Genomic DNA, 27,070 nt, shown 5'->3' with positions numbered 1-27,070 from the left:
TGGCTCTCTGTGGCCAGCTGTAGGATATTGCTGGGTCAATAAAAGGTTTCACTCGTGTTGTCTTGGCAGCAGAAGTTTTTGGGAGGAGAAGTGCTTGGCAGGTAAGTTGCTCTTGCCAGGCAGAGGTTGCCATGCTGGGCACAGAACTGTGACAGGAGGGATGGAGGGTGAGGTGTCCAAAACACATCACTCTGGGCAAGGAAGGGCCAGGGGGGCTAAAAGGGCCTTGATGCAGCTTCACAGGGGCGTTGGGAGATGCCTTTGCATCACATGTGCACCTCAAGTGCCACCCACGCCCTTTGTGTCACAGTGAGTCACCAGCCCAACAGCTGCAGAAATTATCCAGCCTGGGAATCGGGGGATGGAGCTGCTGGGAGGTTGGATAGAGGGCGGTCAGAGAAGCTCCAGGGCAGCCTCGTGCTGTGCTGGGTGCTGGTGTCACCCCTGGGACACTCATGGTGTGGCAGCTCCAAGTGCTTTGGCAGGTAATTACCAGGGAGCGTAAACACCATGATCTCAGCACACTCTGCTGCCATGTGGGGCTGAGGGACCTGAGCAGCCTCAGCCCTGGCTCTCCAGAAGGCTCATTAGACTTGTAGAAGCTGCAAGAAGTCATCCTGCTGTACATAATCTTAATTGCCTGCTCCACAGTTGCTTCTTGGCCCGTGCCTGTCAGATGAATGCTGTGCCGTGTGGCACGACCTGCCTGCTAAGTTACAACAGGAATAAAAAAATACTGCAGAAAGTAAAAAAGAAAGAAACCTAATTATGGGCTGGAATGGTGTTCTCAATCTCTATTGCCATCTGCAGCCTGGTGTGTTAGGACCAGCACAAACAAATCAATAAAACCTGCAGCTTTTCTCATGTTGCCTTTGGCACTTGTAAGTAGTTTGTGCGCTGTTCATGGGAGCACTCTGGTTTCTCCTCCCTGGTGATGTGCCATCCTCAGCCAGGAGGTTTCAGCATTCACTCTGTTTGCAAAATCACTCCGGGATGGGGATTTGAAACTCTGCACCTGGAGAAAGGGCAGCAACGAAAGGGTTAAAAAGAATTATCTGGGCTGCAGCTTTAATACGTGTGTCGTGTGGAGGGCACGAAACTGAGTTTGGTAGGAGGTTCTTTGTCTGGAGCAGCCTTGGCAGTAAACAGATCTGTGATCTCAGAGGCAATGAGGCACCGGGAGCGCTGGCAGGGCCGTGGGGAGCTCAGGGGCCGGGAGGCTGGGGGAGACTCCGGCTCTGAGCGGGGTCCGTAGGGCTGGAGCTCCAGGTGTCCCAGCAGGTGCTGCCATGCCAGAGGGTGGAACTGGTGTGAAGCTGCTCGTGTGATGAAAACCAAACCCACCCTCTTTTGCTAGCCCAAGTTTCTTGGAGAGCAGGGGGTGGTGGAGGATGCGAGAGGGCGATGAGCGGCCCCAGGGACGACGGGCGCTGTCGCAGGGCAGTGCACATCGTCACCGAGCTGTGCCAGAAGAAAAGCCTGCCCAGCTTGGACCTGGACACCTGCAGGGAATTCCTCCTGCTGCCTTCTGACCAGAGCCTCATCATCTCCGAGCCAGGTACAGTCCCCTGCTCCCGTCTGGAGGGTGCCCGTGGAAGGCAGGAGGACTCCGTTGGGATCCCTGTGTTAGTCCTGAGGGATTGGTCTGGGCACCCTTGCTGGGGGGTTATTTTCCTCTACACATGGTCCACGGTGAAGTTTTGGGTGCAAGTATTGCCTCACCTGTTGATGTGGAACAGGAATGCTGCACAGGGGGACAGTCAGGGTGTTCCAGGCTGGTTAATGGGAGAAAGTTTCTGAGGAAGTTCCTTTTGCACAAACCTGGAGTCCTGTCCTGTATAAAACAAAACCCAAACCAACAAAAAAGAGTAGTAAAGAGCCTATTGAAGTAACTGAGGTGACAGAAACTGTTTGCTGCTCTCCCAGTCTGAGAAAAGGAGGGACTCACATGGATTGCATGGATTTTAGTTCACCAGTAAGGGATCTGAAGGTACTCCCACGTACGTTTTACTCTCTGTAAGGACTGCCTGAGTTGTTCCTCCTCAGGTTGTAGAGCCAGGGAGGGACACTGGTGTGTCAGTGATGAGTCAGGAGCAGGGATAATGCTCCAGGAGCAAAGAGGCATCTCTGTGTTACAAAGGGGGAATTTTCCATACACTGCTGCTCACACCTCCTTGCTCCAGTGAGGTTCTGCTGTCATTTCAGGAGACATTGGCAGGGAAAGCTTGAGTCCCATGTGCTGAGGAGCAGAACCCCATATCTCATGGTTTTTAGCATTATTGATGACCTGTATGTGTATTCCAACATTTTCAGAAGGATCCTTTTAAGGTTTCTGTAGGCAATGGCCTGCCAACACAGGTGGATTTCACAGCATCACTTCTCACAAACTTTCTTTCTCTCCCTCTGAGCACACCCTGCAGAGCCCCTGTGCAGCAGAGCCGCCCATCAATCCCTGCCCAAGGCTTTCTGTGTCATCTTCCTTCCCTTTTTCCTGCCCCCCTCATGCTGGCATGTGGCTGGCAGCCAGGGCAGGTGTCACCAGCATTCTGCCAGCTGTTGGTTTGCACTGGTGCTTCCAGCACTATTTTGCTGGTATGTCCAGCCAAACACCTTCCTTTCACACCCCACTCTGCCTGTAACTGAATTCTCTTTTTAATAACTTTGCTTTATACCTTGTTCTGGAGGCCTCTTGCCACGGCTGGTCGTGTCCTTACACATCACATCCCATGCAGCTCTTTTCCTTATTGCAAATAACTTATTGTATCACTTCAGAATTCTTCATCTCAGCACCAAAATTAGCATTTTCCTGACTCTGCAGCAGCAAGACCTGCACTGCTCTTGTTCTGTCCACCCTGACATGACAGATGTGAATTTATTTGTGCAGCCTGTTCAGGACCTCGTGTTCAGGTCGCGATCACATCATCATCTGCCCTTAGCATTGCAAATGTTTGTGTGCTCTGAGCTCTGGTTGGAGTGTCAGCCCCAGTGCCCTGGTGAGTTGTGCTGGGCTGGCTGCAGGAACAGCCAGGGCTGTTGTCTCTGCTCTGCACGACTGGGCCCATTTTTATGTCTAGACAGCACCGAGAACACACTTTGGGCCCGACATGTGCTAATATTTCTCAATACCTGACTGTAAAACTGCTCCAGCACGGGAAAATATCTGTTTGCATTAAGTGTTAACTAATGCAGTTACAGAGGTACGAAACCTTTCCCATCAGTGTCTGGATGTTTATCTAATTATCTGCGTTGGTGCTTTGTCCTTTTCATCCTGAAGTCTCATGTTAAGCAAATTTGCTCTGGGCTGCCTGGAGTCCTGTGTTCAGACCCAGCGAGCTCGTCCTCATAAAGGCAGGCAGATAAAAAGTGTGGCTGTGTGAAGATGAGCAGATGGCACGAGGCATGTGCCATGTCAGTACCAAGGCAGAGGAGTCCTGGCTCCTGCTGGAGTGTCCCCGTGGGGACAGCACAGCCCTGGCAACCGGTCACCAAGTTTGCTGGAGTCAAATTGGCCCTATTTGTCATCATCACGTGAAGTCTCGGGCGTCTTGGTCAGTTTGCTGCCTCCTGGATAAATCTATTAACTTCTGGCTGAATCAGCCTGGCTGGTTGAGTATCCTGGTGAAGTCCATGCTGAAAGAAAGCACTGCCATGCTGCCAAAGCTGGGAGCCAAGCTGCTCCTGCACAGCTCTGCCATCAGTCCCACAGGGGCAGTTTGGGTTTTTTTTCTGCTGTTTCATGTGTTGGTGGGGAGCAGTATCCTCAGGGAATGCTGTGGAGTGGTGAAGAAACGAGCCAGGTATCACCAGCCTTCTTGAACTGCATCCAAGAGTGGAAAAAAACCCGTGAATATAAAAATATTACTGAACAGTTTATGTAAGAGTAAGGCTTTATGCAGTGATTATTTTTTTTTTTTAAACCATTTTGGACTGAATGGTTTAAAGTGCTGCTGTGGACAAGGTAGATGCTCATCTGCTCTCTGTCCTTCGGGTTATGTAATAGCTGAATCTCCTCCTTAAAGTCAACAAGAGAAATGGAGCTGCAGCATTTCTCCTGTGTACACCCAACAAAGGAGGATTGCAGGGCTGCTGCTGCTGCTGCTGGCAAGTCACCCAACAGCTAAATATGTCAGAAAAATGAGGTGTTTGGCTGGGGAAGGTTTGGGTCCCGATGCATCAGGGGGGTGTGAGGGGGAGCTTCGCCCGCAGTTTGGCCCTCGGCGGTGCCAGGAATAGAACTGAGCTCTTGGCTGGGGGCCCTGAGATCGAGCGAGAGCTGCAGCAGCCTTTTGTTGTGCCTGTCTGAAACCCTCCCCCGGAGCTCCCTCCATCTGATAGCTCTCTTCCCTGCCAGGCCTCAGCTGTTGTGCAGGGATGCTGTGAGTGCCACCAGTGCACAGGCATGAGCTGTGTGCAGGGGCAGTGCCTGTGACACGGGGACAGCATTTACCACCCCTGTGGTGTCCCTTAAATGCATGGACACGGCCCTTCTCTGCCCTAGAGGGGCAGTGGGAGCTCTTGGATCTTTGAGAGAGTTTGTGGTCCAGCCCCACTGAAGTGCAAAGCCCTTGGCTGTGGAGCAGGGGAGCCCCCACTGCCAGGACCCCTCAGCACAGTGAGCTGCCCCCCTCACCAATCCCTCATCCCATGGGAGCGGAGCTGCAACAGCCTTTGGGAAACAGGGTACTTGGAGTGGTCCAGTGCAGGGCCAGTTGGTCTTTGATGATCCTTGTGAGTCCCTTCCAGCTCAGGAAGGGATTCTTGAGCTGAATTCTGCAATTCTATGATTCCCCATGGGCTGCTCTGAGCTCCTGCAGTGGAGTGAGCTCTCCCTGCCTGCTCCTGCCCAGGGCTGATCCAGGGGGATGAATTCTGTGGTCCTTGCTGAGGGAAGCTTGGTTCCAGCATCCCTGAATCCCTGGGAACTGGGACTGTGTCGTGCCCTGCACAGCTCTCACCACCATGAACTCTGCTGTGACTTGTCAAGTTGTTGCTGAGTTTGGACTGAATTTTGTTGCTGACTCACTCCCCAAATTCCCCTGAGCTGGGTCCTGCTCCCTGTGGATTCACAGTGCTGGGTTTGGATGAGGACAGAGGCTGCCAGCCTGGGAGATCATGTGGAGGGATGGGATGGAAGGTTTGAGCTTGACTCATTCTGAAATGAATGTGCAGAGCTGCTGGAGTGGGACTAGAGAAAGTAGGTTTGGATGGGGTGTTAGAAAGTAATCCTTCCCTGGGAGGGTGGGGAGGCCCTGGCACAGGTTGCCCAGAGAAGCTGTGGCTGCCCCATCCCTGGAAGTGTCCAAGGCCAGGTTGGACAGGGCTTGGAGCAACCTGGGCTAGTGGAAGGTGTCCCTGCCCAGGGCAGGGGATGTGGAACAAAGACAAGCTTTAAGGTTCCTTCCAACACAAACCATTCAGTGATTCCATGATTGTATGAGTGGAGCAGGTGGCTTGTGATGCTGATTTAAGGGATGGTGCCTGGGTATGGGAGAGAATTTACAAAAGGATCAGAGCATATCCAGGAGCAAACCCCTGGGTTTGATTCCTACCTGCTGCACTACTGTGCTGTGACTTTCTTTAAACAACCCAAGTTGGTTGTTTTTTTTCTTAATGATCCATTTGAAAAAAGCTTTGCTTCCCTCTGGAAAGCTCAGGATGCAGTGGGTGATGGACAGAGGCGCTGCAGGTTCTGTCCACAAAGCTCAGCAGTCCCTGTTGATCTCAGCACAATGTGTGTACCCTCCTCAGAACCTCCCTTGTGCACTGGCTCACCCCTGCAAAATGCTCTTGCGCTTTGCTGGTGCAGGAGGTTTAAAGATGAAGTGAGAGAATGGGAATAGGGCAGCTGGGGAAAACCAGAGGCGACTTTAGGATAATCTGTGTTCCCAGCACACGTTGCCAGCTGTCCTGGGCTCTCACCCCCAGTAATTCAGAGCACATTTAGTGTTTTGCCCCTTGTGTGAACTGTTCTTTTTGAACTCTCAGTACAGCTCGTACAGCGCTGAACACCCTCCTGGCACTTGGCAAAGACTATTGAAATGTTAAACCAAGCACAGAAGTGTTCTTGCTGCAGGCAGAAAAAGGGGAGAATTTCCTTGCAATAGAGGGTTTTTCGTTGCGGGAACGTTGGTGCAGAAAGACCATTTTTATATTGAGAAATTGCTTCTGGAGTACTTTTTCTTGGAAAAAAAAAATTATCCCTTGATAGGATAGTTTGACTAATGGGAAAACTGATTACGCCTCCATTCATGGATATGGGATGCCTGCAGCCACTACCTGTGAAATATGGGCACGTCTGGAATTTACTCACCAGCTGTAATAACAGTTTCCTGAATCACCATTCAAGTGTATTTTAAGTCAATATAACAGTAAACATGCTCAAAGCCACCCAAGCAAAGCTAATATTATCCACTGAAGCTTGTGTTTCCTGAGGCCAGGCATGTGAGGAGTTGCTCCTTGGGGCAAATATCCTTCTTATCACAGAGTAATGCACTTGTAAAATGGATCTTGCCTTTCCTCCCAGGAAAGAGCCAGCCAGAGCTATGTGCAGCAGATTTCCTCTTTAGATCAAGTAAACCAGGTTTCTGCTCAGGTCCTGGAGGTATCAGGTTCAGAGCTTGCTGCCAGGAGGAAGGTTTGCAAAACTATATTGGAATAGGGTTGAAACCAGCTGTGTAAATGTAGGAAAAATGGATTAAATTGCCTCTCTATGGACACGTGTCTCTGCTTATGTATTGTGTGCGGATCTGTGACTCTCCAGCTGCCTCTGGCTCTGCTCTGTGATGGTCCTGGTAAATAAAATGCACCTCTGGAGCCGTGTGGAGTGTGCGTGTTCAGGAGCCCTGTGAGCACCTCTCTGCATAGACGCAGGTTTGCAGCCGCCTGATTGCTGCTGGTTGATTCATCCCCGAGGCAGAGCGGGGAGGCTGCTCCTGTTTGTAGGTTTTTTGCGGACCGGGGAGCCTGTTCCGATGCAGCTGCAGTAGCCTCATGCATAGTCAGGGATCAGCATCTCCAACTCCATAGAAACAGGCGGCGGGATCGCTGCTGGTGTTAATTGATGCGCGAGCAGGCGGAGGGCAGCGACCAGGGACCGCTCTGAGGAGCTGCTGCCGCGCTGGTAAGTCCACATTTCTGAAGTTACTTTAATAATTCTTTGCCTTTTTTTTTTTTTTCTCAACATGGAGCCGCTTATCCTTAAAAAACCATTTTGCTTCAGCAGTTTCTGCCTTCGCCGCCGAAACATTTTCTCCCGCTCTCAGCATCCTCCCGACGTTTCGCCGAACCCCAGCGTGTGCTTCCTTCCAGCTGGTTCAAACCAGGGCACACGCACACGCAGCCTGGCTCCGAGCTTCCCCGCCGTTCCGTGGGATGGCTCGGGGAAGGTGGTTGGCGTTTTTGTGTTTGCAGGTGTTTGTTGCTTGACATCTTTGCCGTGCTGGAGTCGCTCCGGCGCCGGGCGCCGTTTGCTGCACACACACCCCCGTGTGCTCGCCGGCAGCCGGAGCCTCTCACATGTGTGTCTTCATCGTGCAGGGACAGAACAGACCCACAACAGGGTCTCACGCCTCATACAATTTGCTATTTAACTACAGTTTCGGCTATCCTTGTTTTTCTTACCTGTTTCTTCTTACTGTTCCCCGTTTCTAGGTGCAATCACACATTCTTCCTCAGGACCCCGGGTCTCCATCTCATCTTGGTTAGGCAGCTTTTCCTGGCTTTAATATTTGCTATTTCTTTTTCAAGGGTGATAATATATGTTTTTCCTTCCTATCTGCATGTCATAAAATCAGGGAGCTCGTCTGCAACAGCCCTTATTGCTTCAATCCAGTGGACTCACTAACAGAGCAATCACGCTGGCAGTTGTTTGGGAGAGATGCAATTAGTCTCTCTGCCATGTATTGTCTTTAATTATACTTGTACCTTGCAAAATGGCATCCTGGAGGGTCAGGGAGGGGATTTTTGGAGTGATTATTAACTGTACAATTCACCTGCCTGGGGAATAAAGAAAGTTATCCTGCAGGGTGTCTCCTGCATAGCAGAGCTGCAGATGCTGATTGAGGGTGTCTTTATGTTTAGTTCAGTTTGTTTAGTGCAGGTTCATGTTTGACAACATCACAGGAAACTGTGCAGCAAAGCCTGAAGGCAGGATGCCAGGAGCATGGTTCATACAAGCCCTTTCCAAGCCATCATTAAGACACACAGCCCTAGACTGTTTGGTTCCATGGAATAATAATTGCCCAGGAATTCTGGCACAGCAGTGCCTGTGGGATTGAATTACTCTGGGTTTCTGTGTGTGCTTGTAGCTGCTGCAAAGCAGTGAATACACTTGTGTGACACAGTGTGAGGTGAGCACAGGGAGCACCTCCTCATTTTACCCTCTCCAGATGCAGCACTTCATCTCTCGGATGCTGGAGAGCATTTGCTCGGAGTTATTTGATCCCAGATCTGAATCTGGGCTCTGGTCAAAATGTTCATTTTGGCAGGATTGTGAGCTGCAGGGTGTGGAGTGATAAGAATCACTGGAAAAGGGAATCTCAGAACCCGTTTAATCAATGTGTAGGATCAGGCAGCCCAGCCTGCACACACCACTGCTGCGGAGCACATTTGAGGGGTTAAAGATCCCTGTCTTTGTTCCAAGCTCATGGAAGCAGCAGCAGCAGCAGCAGCAGCTAATGACAGGAGCAGAGCCTTTTGAGGAGGAAGTTCCCTCATCATTCAGCACAGCTTGAACAAAGAAATGCTCTTTTCCAAACCTCTGAATTTCAGAGCAGGGTCCCTGGACCAGCCGTGGGGCCCGGGCAGGTGGGGCCTTCCTGGCTCTCCATCTGCATCCTGAGCAGTGCAGGACCCACCAGTGCTGCTCTGCCATTCAGAGCCAGGGGCTGTTGTGTGCTGGGTGTTATTGGCACGACAAGTTGAGAGAGGGAGAGAGACAGAGGGCGTAATGTGGGTTTAAGTGATTGTTTTGGGTCTGGGTGGCTTCAGTTGGCAGCCTGAGGACACTGGTCTGGGTATCACCCAACCTTTGCAGCCCCTGGAGCCAGGGGAGTTCTGGATGAATCCTGCATCTCTAGTTTTGGGTCTCTAGTGTGGCAGATCCAGGCAATGAAGCTCCTCCAGGATGCTGTGTGAGCTCGAGGAACCCCTTGTGCTGGAGGAGCTCCATGTCCTGGGCAGGGGCCACTCAGGAAAGTCTCTGGAAAGCTTTCTGGGCTGCCTTGTCCCACAGTTGGGATCTTCTGCCCACCCTGGCTGAGCACTGCTCGGATTGCAGAGCAGGGGGCTGCTGGCACTGGGAGGGGGGTCAGCACTTGTGCAGGGTTGGGGTGGGGAGAGACCCCAGTTCTGCTCCCAGTTAAACTTCATCCTGAGATCTTTTCAGGGCAGCCTGATTTTAGTGACTTTTTGAGCCAAAATGGAGTCCAACAGAGAGCTGCAGGGAAGCCTTTCCCTAAAAACGAATCCCACAGTAGGAAGTGAGGGACAGCGAGGCAGCAGCTCCAGAGTGGAGAGTGTGGGCACAGAGGCACTGCTGACCTGTGCTGGTGCCTCACAACAGACACAGCTTTGACCAAGTTTCTGAAGGGAAATTTTAAGGTCTTTAGTTGTTTAAGGGAGACAGAGCAACAGCAAAGAGCTTTTACTTGTTTCGTTTGCTTCGCATCCTGAAATGCAGCTGGATTTTTGCATCCCAGAAATGTCTGGATTTCCGTGGTTTCTTCTCTGCCTGGCTCTGCTCAGCTTCAGGTCTGAATAGAGGCTTCCCTTTATGTTGAACAGTCTCCACAAGGTTCCCCTGGCACACAGAGCTCAGCTCAGGCCCTGTCTGTGCAGAGTCCCATCACAGGAGAAGGATGATGCTCAGAGTCAGGGATTTAACCTCAGCCCGGGTCACTGTGTGTGTTCAGCACCACCAAGTTGTTTACAGATGTTGCTACAGCATATTGTGATTAAATGTCATGGGATTAGCACACAGCCCTGTGCAATAATTGCAGGCAGTGTGGCTTATAATAGTTCATTAGCTTGTCATCACTTAAGCAGAAAGAAACGACAACTCTTACTATCACATTTATAATGCTCTAGAGAACAGTTGATTAAGTCAGAAAGTGACATAAATCACTGGGAAATGTTTCCTTCGGCTTGAAAAAGTTGGGGGTTTTTCCTATTTTTGTCACTTTTGATAACAGAAGTGCTGTGTCTCTGACAGCCCAAAGTTCCCCTTTGGGCTGCACATGCCAGCAGAAGTTTCAGTGACAAATGTGCCTTGGACACAGTCTGGAGGGAAAGGCCAAATCAGCCAATAACCACTGAATAGCAACATTTTTGGTCTTCAGGAGCCTCTGATCTGTCCCCTCCAGCCCAGCTGTTCTGCTGGGGCACAGCTTCACTGAGTGAGTGTTAGTTCTTGTCTCTGCTGTGTCTGTCAGCACAAAGCCCACGGTCACCAGCGGGCGAGGTGACGGGGGGAGAAGGAAGTTTTGTCTGCAGATCCCTCTGGGGATGTCAAGCTGAGGATGGGTTAAGGACTGTCCATAGGCAGAGCCAACATCTGAGAGGGTGGCTGGGGCATTGGATTTGGCATTACAGCTCAGCAGAGGTGTGGGCTGGGTGGTATTTCATGGCTGTGCTTTGGCTGTTCAGCGCCTGCGAGGGCAGAGGCTTCTCCTGCCCGGAGCAGCCACACAGAAGGCTTGTGCCTGTCAGCTGTTCAGGATATTTTGCTTCTTTTTGGGGCAATTAACTCTTTCTCCATTCTATTTCAGTGAGCAAGGCACAAGCTCCAGGCTACCAAACTCTCATCTTACATCACATCCCTTTCTTTGTGTTTTGTGCACTTTCATTTGGTCGGAGTCGATGATCTTGGAGGTCTTTTCCTTAATGATTCTATGATTTGTATGTGTTTATTTATATTTTTTTTTTGCTATGTATACATACAGGGCTCTAAAGTACCTCATGGTTGACTCTGCACTTAAAAATCACGTTTAGTCTTTCCTTCTGAATGACTCTGTTCAGATTTCCCCTCTGCTTTTTTAAGCTCTGCCGGGGGCTGGAGCAGCTCCTGTGACTGAGAGCATTTGCTGCCTCTTCCCTGGGTGGTAAAAGGACCAAACCTTCTCCCTGGTGAAGAACACCAGGTAGCAAAGGGTGTGGCAGTGTCTTTTCTCTGTTTAATGCACTTGTCTAAGCATCTCTCTTAGACCCTGAGCTGTGACAGTCCCCAGCAAGGGACCAGGTCCGGGGTGCAGAGAGGATGAGGACAGCGCAGGCATCACCTCCTCTGAGCCAAGACAGAGCAGGAGCTTCAGCTGTAGCCTGGATATGTAAGCAAGAATAAAAACCACTCTCTTTCCTTCTTGCAGGCAGGGCACAATGTAGGTGACTGCTCAGGGCTGTCCCAGGAGCCCATCCTCTCACAGCCATGAGGAGCCACAGGCTCCAACATGACATGGGAAAGCCTGGGGGCTGTGGTTGTTGGAACAGAGATTTATTCCATGTGCAAATTTATGGCTTAAATATTTTCTCCTTAATTATAATCTGAACTGTAGTTTATAACATTTGGGAATTTGCGAGTACTGGCACTCACAAGCTTTCCAGGGAAGAAAATTCCCATAGAAAGCTCTTCTCTGGAGTGACCAGGACACGACCTGATGGAACAGCTGGAGCTGAGTCAGGAGAGGGTTAGGCTGGATATCAGGAAAATGTTCTTCCCCCAGAGGGTGGTCGGGCACTGAACAGGCTCCCCAGGGCAGTGGGCACAGTCCCAAACCTGCCAGAGCTCAAGGAGTGTTTGGGCAATACTCTCAGGCACATGCTGGGATTTTGGGGAGTCCTGTGCAGGGCCAGGAGTTGGACTGGATGATTCTTGTGGGTCCCTTCCAGCTCAGGATATTCTGTGATTATAAATTACACAATAGTCAAAGGAACAAAACTTTGGCCAAAATTGTCCATGTCACACATTCTAGTTCCTTTCCCAGCCACAGAGCCACATCCCCATAAGAAACACAGTAAATAGTGGGAAAAGCCCTGGCACTGCTTAATGAAGTTAGTTTTGCCTGGATGGGAATGACGAGGCTGCTGTTTGCACTCGGGCCATAGATCACAGACACTTGAAATGCTGGATCCCTGCAAGCTCTCCATATGAAGGAGGTTGTCTCCATCCTTGCAATAATGAGATGGTTTGAGTTTTATAGTCTTATATAATTACTCTCAAAATAGCTTCTGATTCATCCTCCCCTTTGAAGCTTATAGTTTGCATTCCAATAAGCCCTTGCATGGCAGGAACCCTGTGGTAGCAGCAAATTAATTTTTAAGAAGTTTTTTGCTGTCTAACTGAAACTTTGGCATATCCAGTTTGAGTATTCCTGTCCTTGTCTCCCCATGATCCGTTCCACGGCTCGGTGTGTGCAGGAGATGAGGAGGCTCCGTCGGGGTTCCTGGGGAGCCTGTGCTGGCAGGAGGAGGCTGGTGGGAGCTGATAGCACAGGACTCAGTGTCCAGGGCCTGGAGAAGCACAGGAACAGGAGAAATCTCAGCTTCCAGGGAGGCATTTCTTCCAGGGAGACTCTGTGGCTGGATGGTGCTCTGGGCAACCTGGTCTAGTGGAAGGTGTCCCTGCCCATGGCAGGAGGTTTGAATAAGATGATCCTTAAGGTCCCTTCCAACCTAAACCATTCCATGTTTCTATGATTCTATGAGTGTCTCCTCTCACAACATCCACCTCATGAGCATTCCCAGTATTCCCACCCCTCTGCTGCTTTGAGAGGGGAGTTTGCCTTTGAGCTCCCTGTGATGAGCTCAAAGTTTTCAGTCTGTGAAAACTTTTATCAATTCAAATTCACCACTCTGTCTCCAGTGGGATTGTTTGTGGTTGATGCAGAATAACAAAAGAAGTGGATTATTACTTACATGACCAAGAATTAAAAAACACCCTGATTTGTTTCTCTGTTGACCAGGACCCGAGGGAACGGATGGAGCTGTGTCAGGGAAGGTTTGGGTTGGATATGAGGAGAAGGCTCTTCCCCCAGAGGATGGTTGGCACTGAACAGGCTCCCCAGGGCAGTGATCATGGCCCCAGACCTGCCAGAGCTCAAGGAGTGTTTGGACAATGCTCTCAGGGACAGGGAGGGATTCTAGGGTGTCCAGTGCAGGGTCAGGAGTTTGACTCAATATTCTAAAATTCTATGATTCTGGTTTTTATCTGGATGAGTCATGGTGCCAGGTTATTTCTGTGACTTCAATTCCCTGTCCCACAAACTCTCAGGATGTGTCACTGTCCTCAGCTGGGTCATGGTCCATGTCCTCCTACGAGAGATCCTGACAAACAGCCAAGCTCTGGTGTGTCTGAGCAGGGTGACTGTAGGTATGGGTAGAGCTGCAAGTGAGTCCTGACCTGTGCTCCTGGTGCTGGGATCACTCCCTGCACAGGAGCAGTTGGGAAGGTCTAAGAAAACAGGTCTGTGACCCTCAGACCCGAAGGTGATCGATGTCCCCAGTGCTCTGGGGTCAGATGTGGTGCCCTGCAGCCCTTACCACCTCCCACAGCATGAGATAACGTCTGAGGGGTGGCAGGAGCTCTGCTCCATCCAGAATTGTGTTCTGACCTGGTCCTTTAACATCTGCTGAGCACTTGATGAAATATTTTTCCCCTCACTGAGCCCCACAGCTCTGTGATGGTGTTGGAGCAGCAGCTCCTGTGCTGCCAGGCTGCCTGTGAAAGGCGAACTGACGGCGCTTAGACTTTGAAGTGACAGCTCCTAATGACTTGTCTAGCTCAGGAATATTTCAGGGCATTTTCCTGTAGCTCCTGGCTGCCTGGAGAACGCCACCAGCAAATCAGGAAGTTGCTGAAGTTTCAAATGACAGCCAAATGGCAGCGAGGGGGCCTGAAATGTGACAACGAAGCCACCAGCAGGGGACTGGCACACTGGACACCATCCCAGCAAACACAGGCAACCAGTGAGTGGGCTTGCAGTGCTTCCCTCCCGCTGCCACGCTCTCTGCAGACCCCAGTGCCCACTTAGCTGTGGGCTCTGCAAACACAGCTGCCAGCTGATACAGGGATTGGAGCTGTGTGGGGTGACAGGGACAATCTGATCTTTATTATTTGTTCTGTTTCCATTCCTGAGGCTTGGAGAGGGGATAGGGAGCTGGCTTAGAACTGCTCTCTGCTGCACTGCAGTGGCCTCCCATCCAGCTCAGCATTCCAGGATTTACAAGCCAGACAGTTTCCTTTCCAGAATCCCTGTTGTAAAGGGCTCTGTTTGCTGCTCACCCCCGTGATGCCCCTCAGGGTTTGCTGTGTCCCCAAAGGGGACATTCCCATTTGCCTCTGTGGCCCCTGGTTTGGTTTTGGCTGCGATGCTGCTGTGGGGGTCTAATATTTGGTTTCTGTTCCACCCAGTCCCTGTTCCTTCCTCCAAAGCTGAACAGCTTTGCTAAATAAACATGTCTATGTCTGAGGTTTAATGGAACCCTCTTCCCTCTCCACAGCTGCTGCCTTGTGCTCCCCTCTGCCCACAGGCCTCTGAGATCCACCACGGCTTCTCGTGCCCAATTTCCAGCCCTCAGCTAATCAAACTCACATTGCTGATGCTTCTCAATTGAGAGAAAATGAGCTCAGCAGTTGGTGGGTGCCTCACGTGGTCCGTTGTAGCCCCAGAGCTGCCTGTCTTCTCCTCCAGCAATAACTCTTGTAGTAATCCATCACTTGAGTGCGTGATCCCTACAAAGCCCTGCAGAAATAGAACAATATATTCTCACAAGCACTGTTGCAAGAGAAAAATGTAGCAGAAAACGGATGGAGGAGCCTGGAAATATCTGCTGGCGTGGTGTGAGCGATGGCTGGTGTGTGGCACTGGAAAACCAGTCATGCAGCCAGTGCAGGAGAGGAGAAGGTAGGTCACCATCACCCCCTGCCTCTGGGATCTGCCATCTCCTGGAGCTGCTCTGCTCTTCCAGGACTATTTGCAGGGGGAAGGTGTTACATGCTCCGAGTTGTAGCTCAGAATAGCTGGGAGCTGCTGAAGGAAACCCAGTGGGGAGCAAATCAGCCCAAGCTCTCCAGGTTTTCCATGAGCAACTGGAGAACTTACGAGTTAGAGCCCCTTGCAGGGAATCACAGAATCACAGAATATGCTGAGTTGGAAGGGACCCACAAGGATCATGGAGTCCAACCCTTAGCCCTGCACAGGACCCCTTTGCTCTTGGTAGGATCAGTTTTGAGGCTGTGTCTGGGTCTGTGCATGAGGATGGAGCTGTGGGACCAACTGTGCTGTGGTGACAGCACTGCTGGTACCCAACATCAGGTCAGGGTGTCCCCTCTGCCTTGGTGAGGAGCTGCAGGGCCTGAGAAAGGTGTCTGTCCCCTTGCAGGTGTCACAGAGCTGGGAGAAGGGGACAGCTGAGTGGTGGCCACTTCAGCTGAGCTCCTCCAGCATCACTCTGTCCCCACGAGGCACCTCTGCCTGCAGCACTGAGTGTTTCCAGCCCATCAGACTTCCACTCATGGTATTCCAACTTGGTTTAAACACAACAGGTAGCTGGAATGACTAATGGATGCTGGAGTGCTGAGAGAGCCATCAAGTGTGTTTTGTTTTCTCTATGGGGAGTGGGTGGAAGGAAAGCTAAATTACATCTTCAGGATATTAAATATAACTCTTCACATTAAACTCGGAGTTAGCCATGAATCTCTTTAATGACAGTGCAAGCTGCTTCACAGCAGTAAAAGTCAATGTTGCCACAATTAGACCACTATTGTCTTGCAGTTAACAGACTGCTGTAATCATGACTTTGTCATATTATTAATCGCTTTCTGTTTGGACCTTGCTAATTATCCCCTTTGGTAACTCAGTTTGGGTATTATGGAGTCATCAGGGACATCAAGCTGAAAGGTAGTTCGACCATATCTCTTAATTAGTTCCCATCCAAGACGAAACAAAATGGGTGATTTTACTGATGAACTGCTCCCTGAGTCCACAGATCCTGGGGTGAGGAGTGCTGGACTAACCATGGAATGATTCCCTCTTCCTCAGTTTGCTTTTAGCTTCACAGTTTTATTGCCCCACTGGCTCTTCGTCCTTCCCTGGGCCTTTAGTCTTTGATTTAAAGGCAGTAAAAAGCAGTGACCTTCTTGGAAATTTTACAGTTCTGAGCCATTCTGTGAGCTTTTTGGTAAGGTTCAGGAGCAATGGGTTTAGATGTCACAAAATGGGTAAAAACCACAAACCAAGGTGCCGAGTCAAGGCAGAAATGAGATCATTTGTGGGTGGCATTGATGGGATTCAGTCTCCTTGATGCTCTTGTTGCTGCTATCGGCTTCAGGTCTTTTTTGTGGTGTTTTGGTAACAAATGGGTTACATAATAAATATATAAATAACAGCTCGGTGACTTATCCTAAACATACCAGCTCATGCAGGGAGATGTCCGTGTTCATACCCATGTCTTTCCTGTTCCCTGTTCTCCTCTCCCTCCTCATTAGTCAGTCAAGAGCTTTGTTACTGCTGCTCTGTGGCCAAAAGCTGAAGATTCCTCTGGGAAGCAGCTCTTGCTCCCAGGGGGGAGCGAGACTGGAAAATAACCATGTTAATTTGTTTTTGCAACCTCCTTCTTTTAAGCTTGATCTTTTCAATTACAAGTTGTAATAAACCCCATTTTCCAGCATGACAGTGTCTCTCAGGGGAACTGGGAGAGGATGAGGGACCAGCACAGAGTTTGATAGGACCAGGGTGAGGAATGGCTGGAGCTGCTCTGCACTTCTATCACACCACTTACCCGACAGCAAGGTGACAAATAACTCACTGTTAATCTTTTTAGAGCAGAATACAATAAAAACATAGTTCTTGTCATGTTTTTCCTCAGGTGGGTTGTTTGTCAGAGTGATAATGTGACTCTGTCCCTCGTGAATGGTCAGGGGCTGAACTGTTCCTGCATTAGACAGACTCCTTCCTCACTGCTGGATACAGGCACATCCCTCTTTTCCCCCTGCTTAGGACATCTTGGATCCAAACCTTGCACAGGGTGGGATAATACTAACCAAGGAACGCATTCTTCCCCTTTTCTGAGGTGTCTTTTTGGTCTGTTCTGTCTTTGGGGGAACTGGCCTCACCTCCCTCTGTGCCAGGAATACCCAAGCAAGCTTTGACCCTGAGGCATTTTCTGCTAGATGAGGAATTATCCTGTTTTTACAGTTCCTTGTAAGTTAAAGGACATTTAAAGCATAACATTTTGAATACTCTGTATTTTCTAGAAAGTAAGTGGTATTTTCAAAGTCATAAGAGAAAGCTCATTAAGTCAATGAAGGTCAATTCTGCCCAATTGATATTTAAGTTTAATAAGTTGCGAAAAAGTCCTGGAGAATTCAATGTCATTTTCAAACAACCCAATATTCTAACCAGGCAGATGCTTAAAAACTGCCTGTAAAATCCTGATCCCTTCTCCTCCTGCTTTATGGCAGCTGCCAGAGGAAGGAGTAGGAGGTCATGCATAAAAGTGTCTGTAATGCTGTCAGATACATTATGAATGCCAGCCTGGCAAGGAGTGACAAGAACCAAGATCTTTCTCAAGCTGGCAACAGGTTTTCTGAAGGAAAAACTGATTATTTCTGATGGTTTCTATTAATGAGCCACATGGCCCATATAAATCCTTGGAATGGGTGGAAATAACAAGAATTCTGTGTCATGCAGCAATTCCCAGGAGAGAGAGATTCTGCATCACAATGATTTCCTTTGTGCCAACAAAGAGGTATTTGCAAAAAGTCCAGGTTCTTGAGTTTTCTCTTATGAAAGTGTTTGAGTTTCCTGGGCACAGTTCCAAGATTTAACTCAAAGTGTAGGGAATTGGTACCTCTCTGCTCTCAGCTTTGGTGAGAATACATTTAGCCAAATCTCTGAGGAAGCTCAGCAGCTGACTTGTACAACCCCATTCATTATTAAATAAGATGGGATCTGTTTATTCACCCCAGCAGCGATCTGTGTTTCCACCTCGGAGCTGAAGGAGAGAATAAATGCTGCAGCCTGACCTGTACAGGAGGCTAGGAAAAGGAAAGAGGAGTTGCAAAAAGCTCTGGATGACATTTATTCTTTCCCTCCGGACCTGCTGGCACCTCCCAGCCCTGCCCTTGGGTTGAAAGCACCTGTGGGCACTCAGGGAGCTTCGCCTCAGGCTCTTGGTGAATTTGCTAAGCTCGGTAATTTTGTGGGAAAACAGTTTCCTCCGGGATATCAGAAACAACAGATGGTTTCCCAGGTGTTCAGCAGAACTGACTTGCTCAGGTGTAGGTGTCACATCTTGTGTCTGGTGCTGCCTTGAGATTTCACTTATAGGAACTGGTGCAGCAATCCCAAACACCCAGGAGCTGCTGTATTCCCAGAGGCACACGAGCAAAGGCTGATGACACAAATGTGTTCCTGAACACTTTACTGTTATGGTTCATAAATGGTGGGTGGGGTTTTGTTGTTTTTTTGTTTCTTTGTGTGTTTCTCTCAATAATTTTAAAATTCAGCTATTTTGTCAATGTAAAAACTTTGTCTTTTCTCATATTTCATAGATTTTTTTCTTATCCTTAAGCATCAAGGACAGGTTGGACGAGGCTCTGAGCAACCTGGTCTAGTGGAAGGTGCCCCTGCCCATGGCAGGGGGGTGGAACTACCTTATCTTCAAGGCTCCTTCCAACCCCCACCATTCCATGATTAAATGTCTGATTACAGCTGTACAAAACTAAACTATATGACCAAGGGAAGCAGAAGGTCTTTTATGACTCCTGTTTAAGGTAAAGCACATGTCAGGAATCACATTTATAGCACAGAGGTGAGTTCCCCATTTCAGAAATGCAGAGGTCACCAAACATGTTCCTCGGGGTCAGACAGGGAAATAAATGTGGTAACAGAAAACATTTATGGCTCAAGAATAGCCATAAATAGGGTGAATAAGAGGCAATGGTTATTATGTATAAAATTTTGGAGCGTTTGGTGGTTTTTTGCCTTTCTGTCCTGACTTGCACTTAGGTAATTAAGAAGTGTTGTTCTACTGGTAACTACAAATAACCCAGCAGGCAGTCAGGAAATTGTCCATGAACTCAAAGCAATCCATGTAGTCCTGACACTGCAGACTTACCTCCAGAGCAAACCCTGGCTTCACCATCAGGGACTGGTATTCCTTGTGATCCTCATGTTCCTGAACTCCTGGAGTTTTGGTTTGGGCAGGAATCTGGGAATTAATACACTGTAGGAAAGGAATTCAAATAGCCAATGTTTTCTCTTTGTGAAGTGCTGTGAATAATTTCATATCCTAGATGTACACACACACACATATACACACACACACACATATATATATATATATTCCCTCTTTTCTGATTCTTCAGCCACATGTATGGAAGCTCTGTCCTCTCCAGAAAAAGACTGAAATGCTGAATTACACAACACATGAGGCAAAAGTGTCTCAGAGAGTCAGAGAACACACAGCTCCTGTGCTGTTCAGAGTAAGGAAGACTGTGCAGTACCTCCTTCTTCGTTTGGTTTCTCTGCATCAGCAGCTCATGATCTTTTTTTTTTTTTTTTGGTGTTGATATTTGCTTTTTATTCCCCCTGGACACATGTGGACAAGATGTGGGTGTTGACAGTACAACAATAATCTACTTCCAGGATGGTGGTAGATGGATTTTTTTCATTACAGTGCCTGAACAGCCGTGGCATGAAGCAGAAAGGCACCTTCTGCCAGTACAGCACTGGAGCTTGTTTCTACCATGCAGTTGTACAATTCTTCCTGATTTCAGACTCAGCAGTTTGCTGATGACACAAAACAAACCAAGGGTGATATTTTATAGCCAGTTTGAGCATCGTGGTATGAAACTTCATAGCTCTGGCCAGATGGAGACACTCATTTCTACCCAGACACGTCCCAAGTCTGTCTGGGGATGCTCATTTGGGTTTGACTCTCACTTGAAGAACTTGCTGAGAGCTCTACATTAGTTGTGAGATAAGTCAGCTTGGACCATTTCTTCCATTTACTTATGATTTTCTCACCATCTTTCTTCTCTCCTCTCCCGTCCCTCCCCTCCCTGTCGCTGTTGTTCTCTCCCTGTAGAGCTCTCCGTCAGCCTCCTTGCAGTGATAGTTATTGTGTGTGGACTGGCCCTGGTGGCAGTGTTTCTGTTTCTCTTTTGGAAGCTGTGCTGGGTTCCCTGGAGGAACAAGGCCCTTTCCTCTAACCTGGCCGTGCTGAGGAGCGAGGCAGGCTGCCACAAGGACAGCATGGCAGACAAGCTCAAGGACACGGGGGCCATCAGCTTCCTGGAGGCGGCGGTGAAGATCAGCCACACGTCCCCAGACATCCCTGCAGAGGTCCAGATGTCCATGAAGGACCACATCATGCGGCGCACACGGATCCAGAGGCAAACCACGGAGCCGGCGTCTTCCACCAGGTGAGTGAGGGGTTGGGATGCTCGGGAGGGATGTGATACCCAGCCTGGAGAAGAGGAGCCTGAGGTCAGACCTCCTCATGATCTGCAGCTTCCTCTCGAGGGGCAGCACTGATTTCTGCTCTCTGTGAGCAGTGACAGGACCCAGGGAATGGCTGGAGCTGTGCCAGGGGAGGCTTAGGTTGGATATCAGAGAAAGGCTGTTCCCCCAGAGGGTGGTGGGGCACAGAACAGGCTCCCCAGGGCAGTGGGACAGTCCCAAGGCTGCCAGAGCTCCAGGAGTATTTAGACAACACTCTGAGACGGGATTGTTGGGGTGTTCTGTGCAGAGCCAGGAGTTGGACTGGATGATCCTTGTGGCTCCCCTCCACCTCAGGGTATTCTATGATTCTATGATTCTACTCAGCAGGGTCAAGGTGCTCAGCAGGGATGGGGTGCTTAGTAAGGACACTGCTCTGTGAGCAGCTGGACGGGCGGGAGGATTGCTGAATGAAGCTGAAGGTTCAGATACCATCAGGGAGGCTAAAGAAAGCACCAACATGCTGGATTACCATCCAAAGATTGGCCATTAACCAATTAATGTGTTAAGACTGGCTTACCGTGGGCCTTTTTAAAAAATCAGGGATTCAAGCCCTATTACTGTGACTTGACCTCATTGTGTCAAGTCACCAGCATGCTTTGGCCACTTTAATTTTGTTCTAACATGAGAGGCAGGCTGAAGTATCAATGATGTACTCTGTCAGACAGAATTAGACCTCTTGGCTCGCTCTCGCTGCCGTGGCTCCGAGGGGGAACAATTAGATCAGCAGAATTGATGTATTGCTCAGTGCACAAGCTCAGAACCAGCTGCAGTTGGTGCTTTTGCCCATCTCCATCTCAGCCAGGGACAGAGACATCAACATACCCTCAGGACGTGGGGTAAGGCTGGATGAATGTTGGGACACCTTCTCGGCAAGAATACTGAGCAGAGATTTAGATTAGATGTGGGGAAGGGGTTCTTTATTCGGAGGGTGGTGAGGCCCTGGCACAGGGTGCCCAGAGAAGCTGTGGCTGCCACTGGATCCCTGGAAGTGTCCAAGGCCAGGCTGGACGGGTCTTGGAGCAACCTGGGCTGGTGGAAGATGTCCCTGCCCATGGCAGGTGGTGGAAAAAGATGAGCTTTAAAGTCTCTTCCAACACAAACCATCCTGTGATTCTATGAAATACAGTAGCTCTCCTTGACACAGAAGGCGGTGAAATGGGGACAGGAAGGGGTGATGGCAGGGTCCTGGCTGAGCCCCAGCACTTCTGTTTGCTTCGCTGGCCGTGCCTGTGATGTGCGAGGGAGAGCAACTGTGAAAACAGACATTGCTCAGAAAATTGGCTGCATTTCTGCAGAATTAGTGAGGCACCGACCGCAGCCTCCTGTTTGACGTAGCTGGAGTTAAATCAACGCTGTGCCACCTGCAATTCTGCCACACACTCTTTCATTTATCCACATGGCTCTTTGCACTGCTGATTCCCTCTCTGCATGCACACGCTCATTCTTTTTATTACACCTTTCCAAGAGAGGAGAAAAAAAAAAAAACCAACCTCAGCCCGCCTGAATTAGGACAAACAAAGTGGGACTTGGCTGTACGTGGGCAGGTTTCAAACCCACTTTCTCCTTGGCAGGTTCCTCTGATCCACAGCCCAGCCTAATGCCTCCAAGGAATGTGCCAAGGAGAGTAATTTCTCTGAGCACCACGTACCACCAAAAGCTAATGCTCTGGCTGTACCAGTTCTTGGTTTGGTTAAGTAACTCCATAAACTGCCCTTGTAAACACCAGATAATCTGGAATAATGCCGTGAGTCCACAGAAAGCTCTTATGCTTTGCTTAGATAAAGCTTTGCTTACACACAGCTTCGCTTGTGCTGGAGGGGAGCTCAAGGCAAGAGATGATCCCTGACAAGGCTGTGCCTTCCTCCCTGTCAACAATTATCTATCAGTTTCTGATGAGTCTGTTGGAAAAGTCTGGAAGCAGCAATACCCTGCAAAGCCAATTGGATGGGGCTTGGAGCAACCTGGTGTGGTGGAAGGTGTCGCTGCCCATGGCAGGGGGTGGAATGAGATGAGCTTTAAGGTCCCTTCCAACCCAAACCATTCTGGGATTCTACAGATAAAACCTCACCTTCTGAGGTGGTCATGGTTCTCTCACAAAGAAAAAAAAAAGTGAGGGGTTTTTTTTGCCTGAGAGAATTTAGTGCCAGTATCTTGGACTGAGGGTGGGAATAGTCTGGATTGTTTTTGACCTGGTTAAGGAGTCGTTGGGGCTCATCTGTTCAACTTTGGGCTGTGACTTGTGTAACAGGTGAAAAAATGCAGCTTGTTGCAAATACTCTGGAATTTCAGAGATTTGCTGGATGGGTTCCTTCAAGATTTTTGGAGGTGTCCCCCTCAGCGTTTGACTTCCGTAACACACACGATTTCTGTGCAGAGGTCAGGGGGAACCTATCGAACTCCTTCTTGTGCTCTCCTGCTTTCCGAGCTTAGTATTCCAGGGGAGAATAAAGAAGGGGAATATCCTTGGAAAACCACACAGCTGTCGTGTCTTCCTCCTGCAGGCACATCTCCTTCAAGAGGCACCTCCCTCGGCAGATGCACGTGTCCAGCATGGACTATGGCATGGACCCCCCGGCCGTGGCCGAGCAGCCGACCAGCATCGGCCGCATCAAGCCCGAGCTCTACACGCAGAAAACTCTCGACACCGAGGACCCCAAAAAGGAGGCGGAAAAAACCTGCGGGAAAATCAACTTCACCCTCAAGTACGACTACGAGAACGAGACGCTGACCGTCCGCATTCTCAGGGCTTTTGACTTGCCAGCCAAAGACTTCTGCGGCAGCTCGGACCCCTACGTGAAGATCTACCTCCTGCCCGACCGCAAGCGCAAGTTCCAGACGCGGGTCCACAGGAAGACTCTGAATCCCACCTTCGACGAGTCCTTCCACTTCCCTGTGCCCCACGAGGAGCTGGCGGGCAGGAAGCTCCACCTGAGCGTCTTTGACTTTGACAGGTTCTCCAGGCACGACATGATAGGGGAAGTGATCCTGGAGAACCTGTTCGAGGACTCAGACCTTTCCCGGGAGACTTCCATCTGGAGGGACATTCAGTACGCCACGACGGTGAGTGTGCGCCGGGGAGGGGCAGCCCTGCCCTGGCAGCGTGTGTGGGGTGGTGCTCTTGGGGTGGTGTGGGGTGTCTGACAGGTACCAGGTGTGTGCTTGGGCAGGGTTGGTTGGGATTCACTTTTGTCTGCGCTGCCCAAAGGGGTGAGTCCTGCACAGCTCCCCAGTGATGGGTTTGTTGCCTCCCTGCAGTTGGTCCCGTCAGCCCTGGGGACCTGCAGCCGTGGCATGGGTGTTTGCCATGTGCACATGGTCACAGTAAGAAAGAGCTCTGGAGGGCCAGAGGGAGGTGCTGGGCTTTGCTGCACTGAGAGATGTCAGATGTGCTGCTGGCAACTCTTCCAGAGGTGGGTTTGGGTCTTTTAGCAGTTCTGTTGAATTCCCTCTGAAAGAGAATCATAGAATCATAGAATCATAGAATCATAGAATCATAGAATCAGCTGGGTTGGAAGGGACCTCTGAGATCATCAAGTCCAACCCTTGGTCCACTACCCCCATGGTTACTAGACCATGGCACTCAGTGCCACATCCAGTCTCATCTTAAAAACCTCCAGGGATGGAGAATCCACCACTTCCCTGGGCAGCCCATTCCAATGCTTGACTACCCTCTCTGTAAAGAATTTCTTCCTAATATCCAACCTAAACCTCCTCTGGCAGAAACCAAGCCTCAGGGAAGTCCCAGTTCTTTCTGTGTCACACTGAGCTGGCAAGGGAAGGCACTCCTCACACTGATCACTGAGTGCAGAGCAATGGCATTAACCTTCCAGAATAGCTGCCTGTTCCTCCACTGCCCTCCCAGGAGGACCTGGCTGGTTCTGGGGGCAAACAAATGATTGAGCTGCTTTGCAGCTGGACACCAAGTCCATCGTTGTCCTTGTCACTTCACACTGTTATTTCTGAAGGGGAGATATGAGACACCCTCACCCCTGTGGCCCAAAGTGTGGGCCCTGTCACGTCTGTCCTGGTGATTGGCAGAACCCCACCACTTGTAGCTCATCTCACACCTTTGCTCTCCCACCTTCTGTACTGGGGAGGGAACTGTCAAACACAAACACTTACTCAGTTGTGGTCAGCAGCACCAGAAGGTGTTTGCTTTGTAACTCTGCAGGTTTTTCCTCAGTTGTACCCCCTGGTCACTGCTCTCAGTGCTTGTTCTTCCACTGTAGTGGGTTCAGAACTTTCTAATAGAGCTGTGAGGTCTCACACATGTGCCCAGCACTGTATCCTGTGCTGCTGTGCCCAACAGGGACATGATCCCAGGCACCACAGGGAACACAGTATGCATGCAGGATATCCAGGATATCAGCCCTGGAAGGTGGCTCTCAGGCTAGAGCTGTCCTGGCAGGGCACAGAGAGCTTTTCTCCTGCCAGTCTAAGGACATGGAGGTGGATGTGATGCCTGTCAGGTGCTCTGGGGCAGTGCTGGGAGCTGCTGCTGTGATGCCTTTTGAGCATCTTGCCTGGAAGTGCTGTGGGAGGGAGGCACAGGATCAACCACGAGGAAAGTCAGTGGTGTTAGTTAGCAGGGAGCTCACAGCTCTTGGCTTTCAATCCTCAAATAGCCATGGCTGCTGTGGCTGAGGGATGCTAATGAAAGGAAAAATGCTGGCAAAGAGTCAAGGAGGCACCAGGCACATCCTTCACCTGGCAAAGAGCTGCTGGGAGGGGAACAGGGTGCATCAGATGTGCTGGTGCCTCTTGGAGGAATCCAAGATTAGTGGGTGTTTTCCCAGCTAACTAAACTAATTCAATGGGGGGAAACCCGACAAAAACAGATGAAGATACACCAACAGAAGGGTTGCTGAGGGAAAAGCCTCCAAAAAAGGCGTGAGAGGAGCAGAGCCAACATCATGCCCAAGGCATGTTTGTGTAACAGCCTTGCAGAGCTCCCACGGACACATCCAGTGCCACATTTGGCTCCATCCCCTTGTTCTCTCTGTGCTGTTCTTAAGGAATGAGCTGATCCTGGTACAACTCAGCCAGTTGTAGCACACCCAAGGACATTTCTGCTTAATCAAAATTGAGAAGGGTAAGTACAGTTTTCATAAAACCCAGAGAGAGCTCTGGGTGACTAATAATACATTAGATCAATCGTGTGGGTAAGAGGATGGGAACACAGGCAAAGACCTAGGCTAGTCAAATAGCCAGCACTCAGCTGCTTAATTAATGACTGTACAGCTTGTGAATCAGTGAAACACTTTTGGTTTCAAGTCTGAAAAGGTTATTGATTCAGAGCTTCCATTATTTCCTAAAAGGTACTGATATGAATTTTGGAAATGTCCCAGTGTCTATAATCTGCAAGAAAATAATGTACCCACAGGACATGCTTTGGTATTTATGGTTGCAAAGAAAAATCTCTTGCCCTGATACAAGGAAGTCAAGGAACAATTTATGTTCATTTTATAGCCTGGACAGGTTCTCCCAGTGCCAGAAGAGGAATAAAAGATGAAGTGGTGTCCAGAGTGTGCTCTCACCATCTCACACAGCCAGTGATGTCTCTTCTGATGTGTGTGTCCAAAGTTTCCTGCCCCTCGTCCCTCTCAAACCAACTAAGAACAAGGGATGCATGAAAGAATAGACCCAGTCAAGAATAATGATTTTATATAATATTCATTAGTATTCTGCTCATCTAAGTGGAATAAAGATTTAATCTTTGCCTCACCTGAGAACGAGCAGGAAATAATTTGGCAAAAAATCTCATCCATCAACAAGATCTATTCCCTTAACACTCAGCAAAGCTTTAAGTGCATTTACTTGTCTTTCTAGTTCCATCACTCTCCTACTAACAGCTACAATTTCTTTTCAGCAGATCATTATATCACATTGAAAGGAATCAAACACAGCTTCCGAAAATAAACGGGTTGTTTGCTCTACAGATGTGGGATCTGTATGTGGGAAATAAGATATTTTTCTTTTTAATCCATTTTTAGAAGGTGTTTGGAAATCTTTCTGCTGATTTCAGATAAGATGCTTTCTAGTTTAAGTGAGACATTTGGTTTGTTGATGTTTTTCCCCTGAATTCCCGTGGGCAAGGCAATGATGGAAAGGGCTTTTAGGAGGTGTGGTCGATAAAGCTGCATGTACAAGGGGTGCTAAGAGCAATGTATAAAAGTTATTTGATGGGGCACTAAAAGAGTAAATTGTGTTGGCCTCTGTGCAATCCAGAACTACCAAACACTTCTGAGTGCCATCTGCTGGTTAATTCACCATTTATACACACACATACACAGCCCCACACTGTGTCAGCTCCCTGAAGGCATCTCAGAGGGGTTGGGGGTCTAATTGACAGTAAACTAAAAGCTCAATTGCCATCAAACTGGGCCCTTCATGGTTCTCCTCTGATTTAAAGCTACGACCCCCCAGTCAGTAACTACCCAGAAACTCAAACTCAGCTCCAGAGAAAACCACTGTGTTACTCTAAAAAATGTTCCTTTTCTGCCAAAATGCTGAGCACTATCAAAGTCCATAAACCTCTATTACTGAATTCTCCCCTGCCCACGGCAGGG

At 49.4% G+C, this 27,070-nt stretch overlaps 1 protein-coding gene across 1 annotated transcript in view; it reads left to right on the top strand.

The window, feature by feature from the left end:
- Positions 1-1,171: 1,171 nt before the first annotated feature.
- The window catches only part of SYT6 (synaptotagmin 6), a 35,579-nt gene continuing 9,680 nt past the window's right edge, over positions 1,172-27,070 (top strand). The window contains exons 1-3 of the mRNA XM_064635993.1: positions 1,172-1,558; positions 20,086-20,422; positions 23,003-23,561. Of these exons, the coding sequence (XP_064492063.1) occupies positions 1,405-1,558; positions 20,086-20,422; positions 23,003-23,561 (1,050 nt within the window). The 5' untranslated portion in view covers positions 1,172-1,404. The remainder of the gene's footprint in view (positions 1,559-20,085; positions 20,423-23,002; positions 23,562-27,070) is intronic.

This window comes from Pseudopipra pipra, chromosome 25 (assembly GCF_036250125.1).
Source record: "Pseudopipra pipra isolate bDixPip1 chromosome 25, bDixPip1.hap1, whole genome shotgun sequence".
In the NCBI taxonomy this organism is placed as follows: domain Eukaryota; kingdom Metazoa; phylum Chordata; class Aves; order Passeriformes; family Pipridae; genus Pseudopipra; species Pseudopipra pipra.
This window is presented reverse-complemented; position numbering and strand designations above follow the sequence as displayed.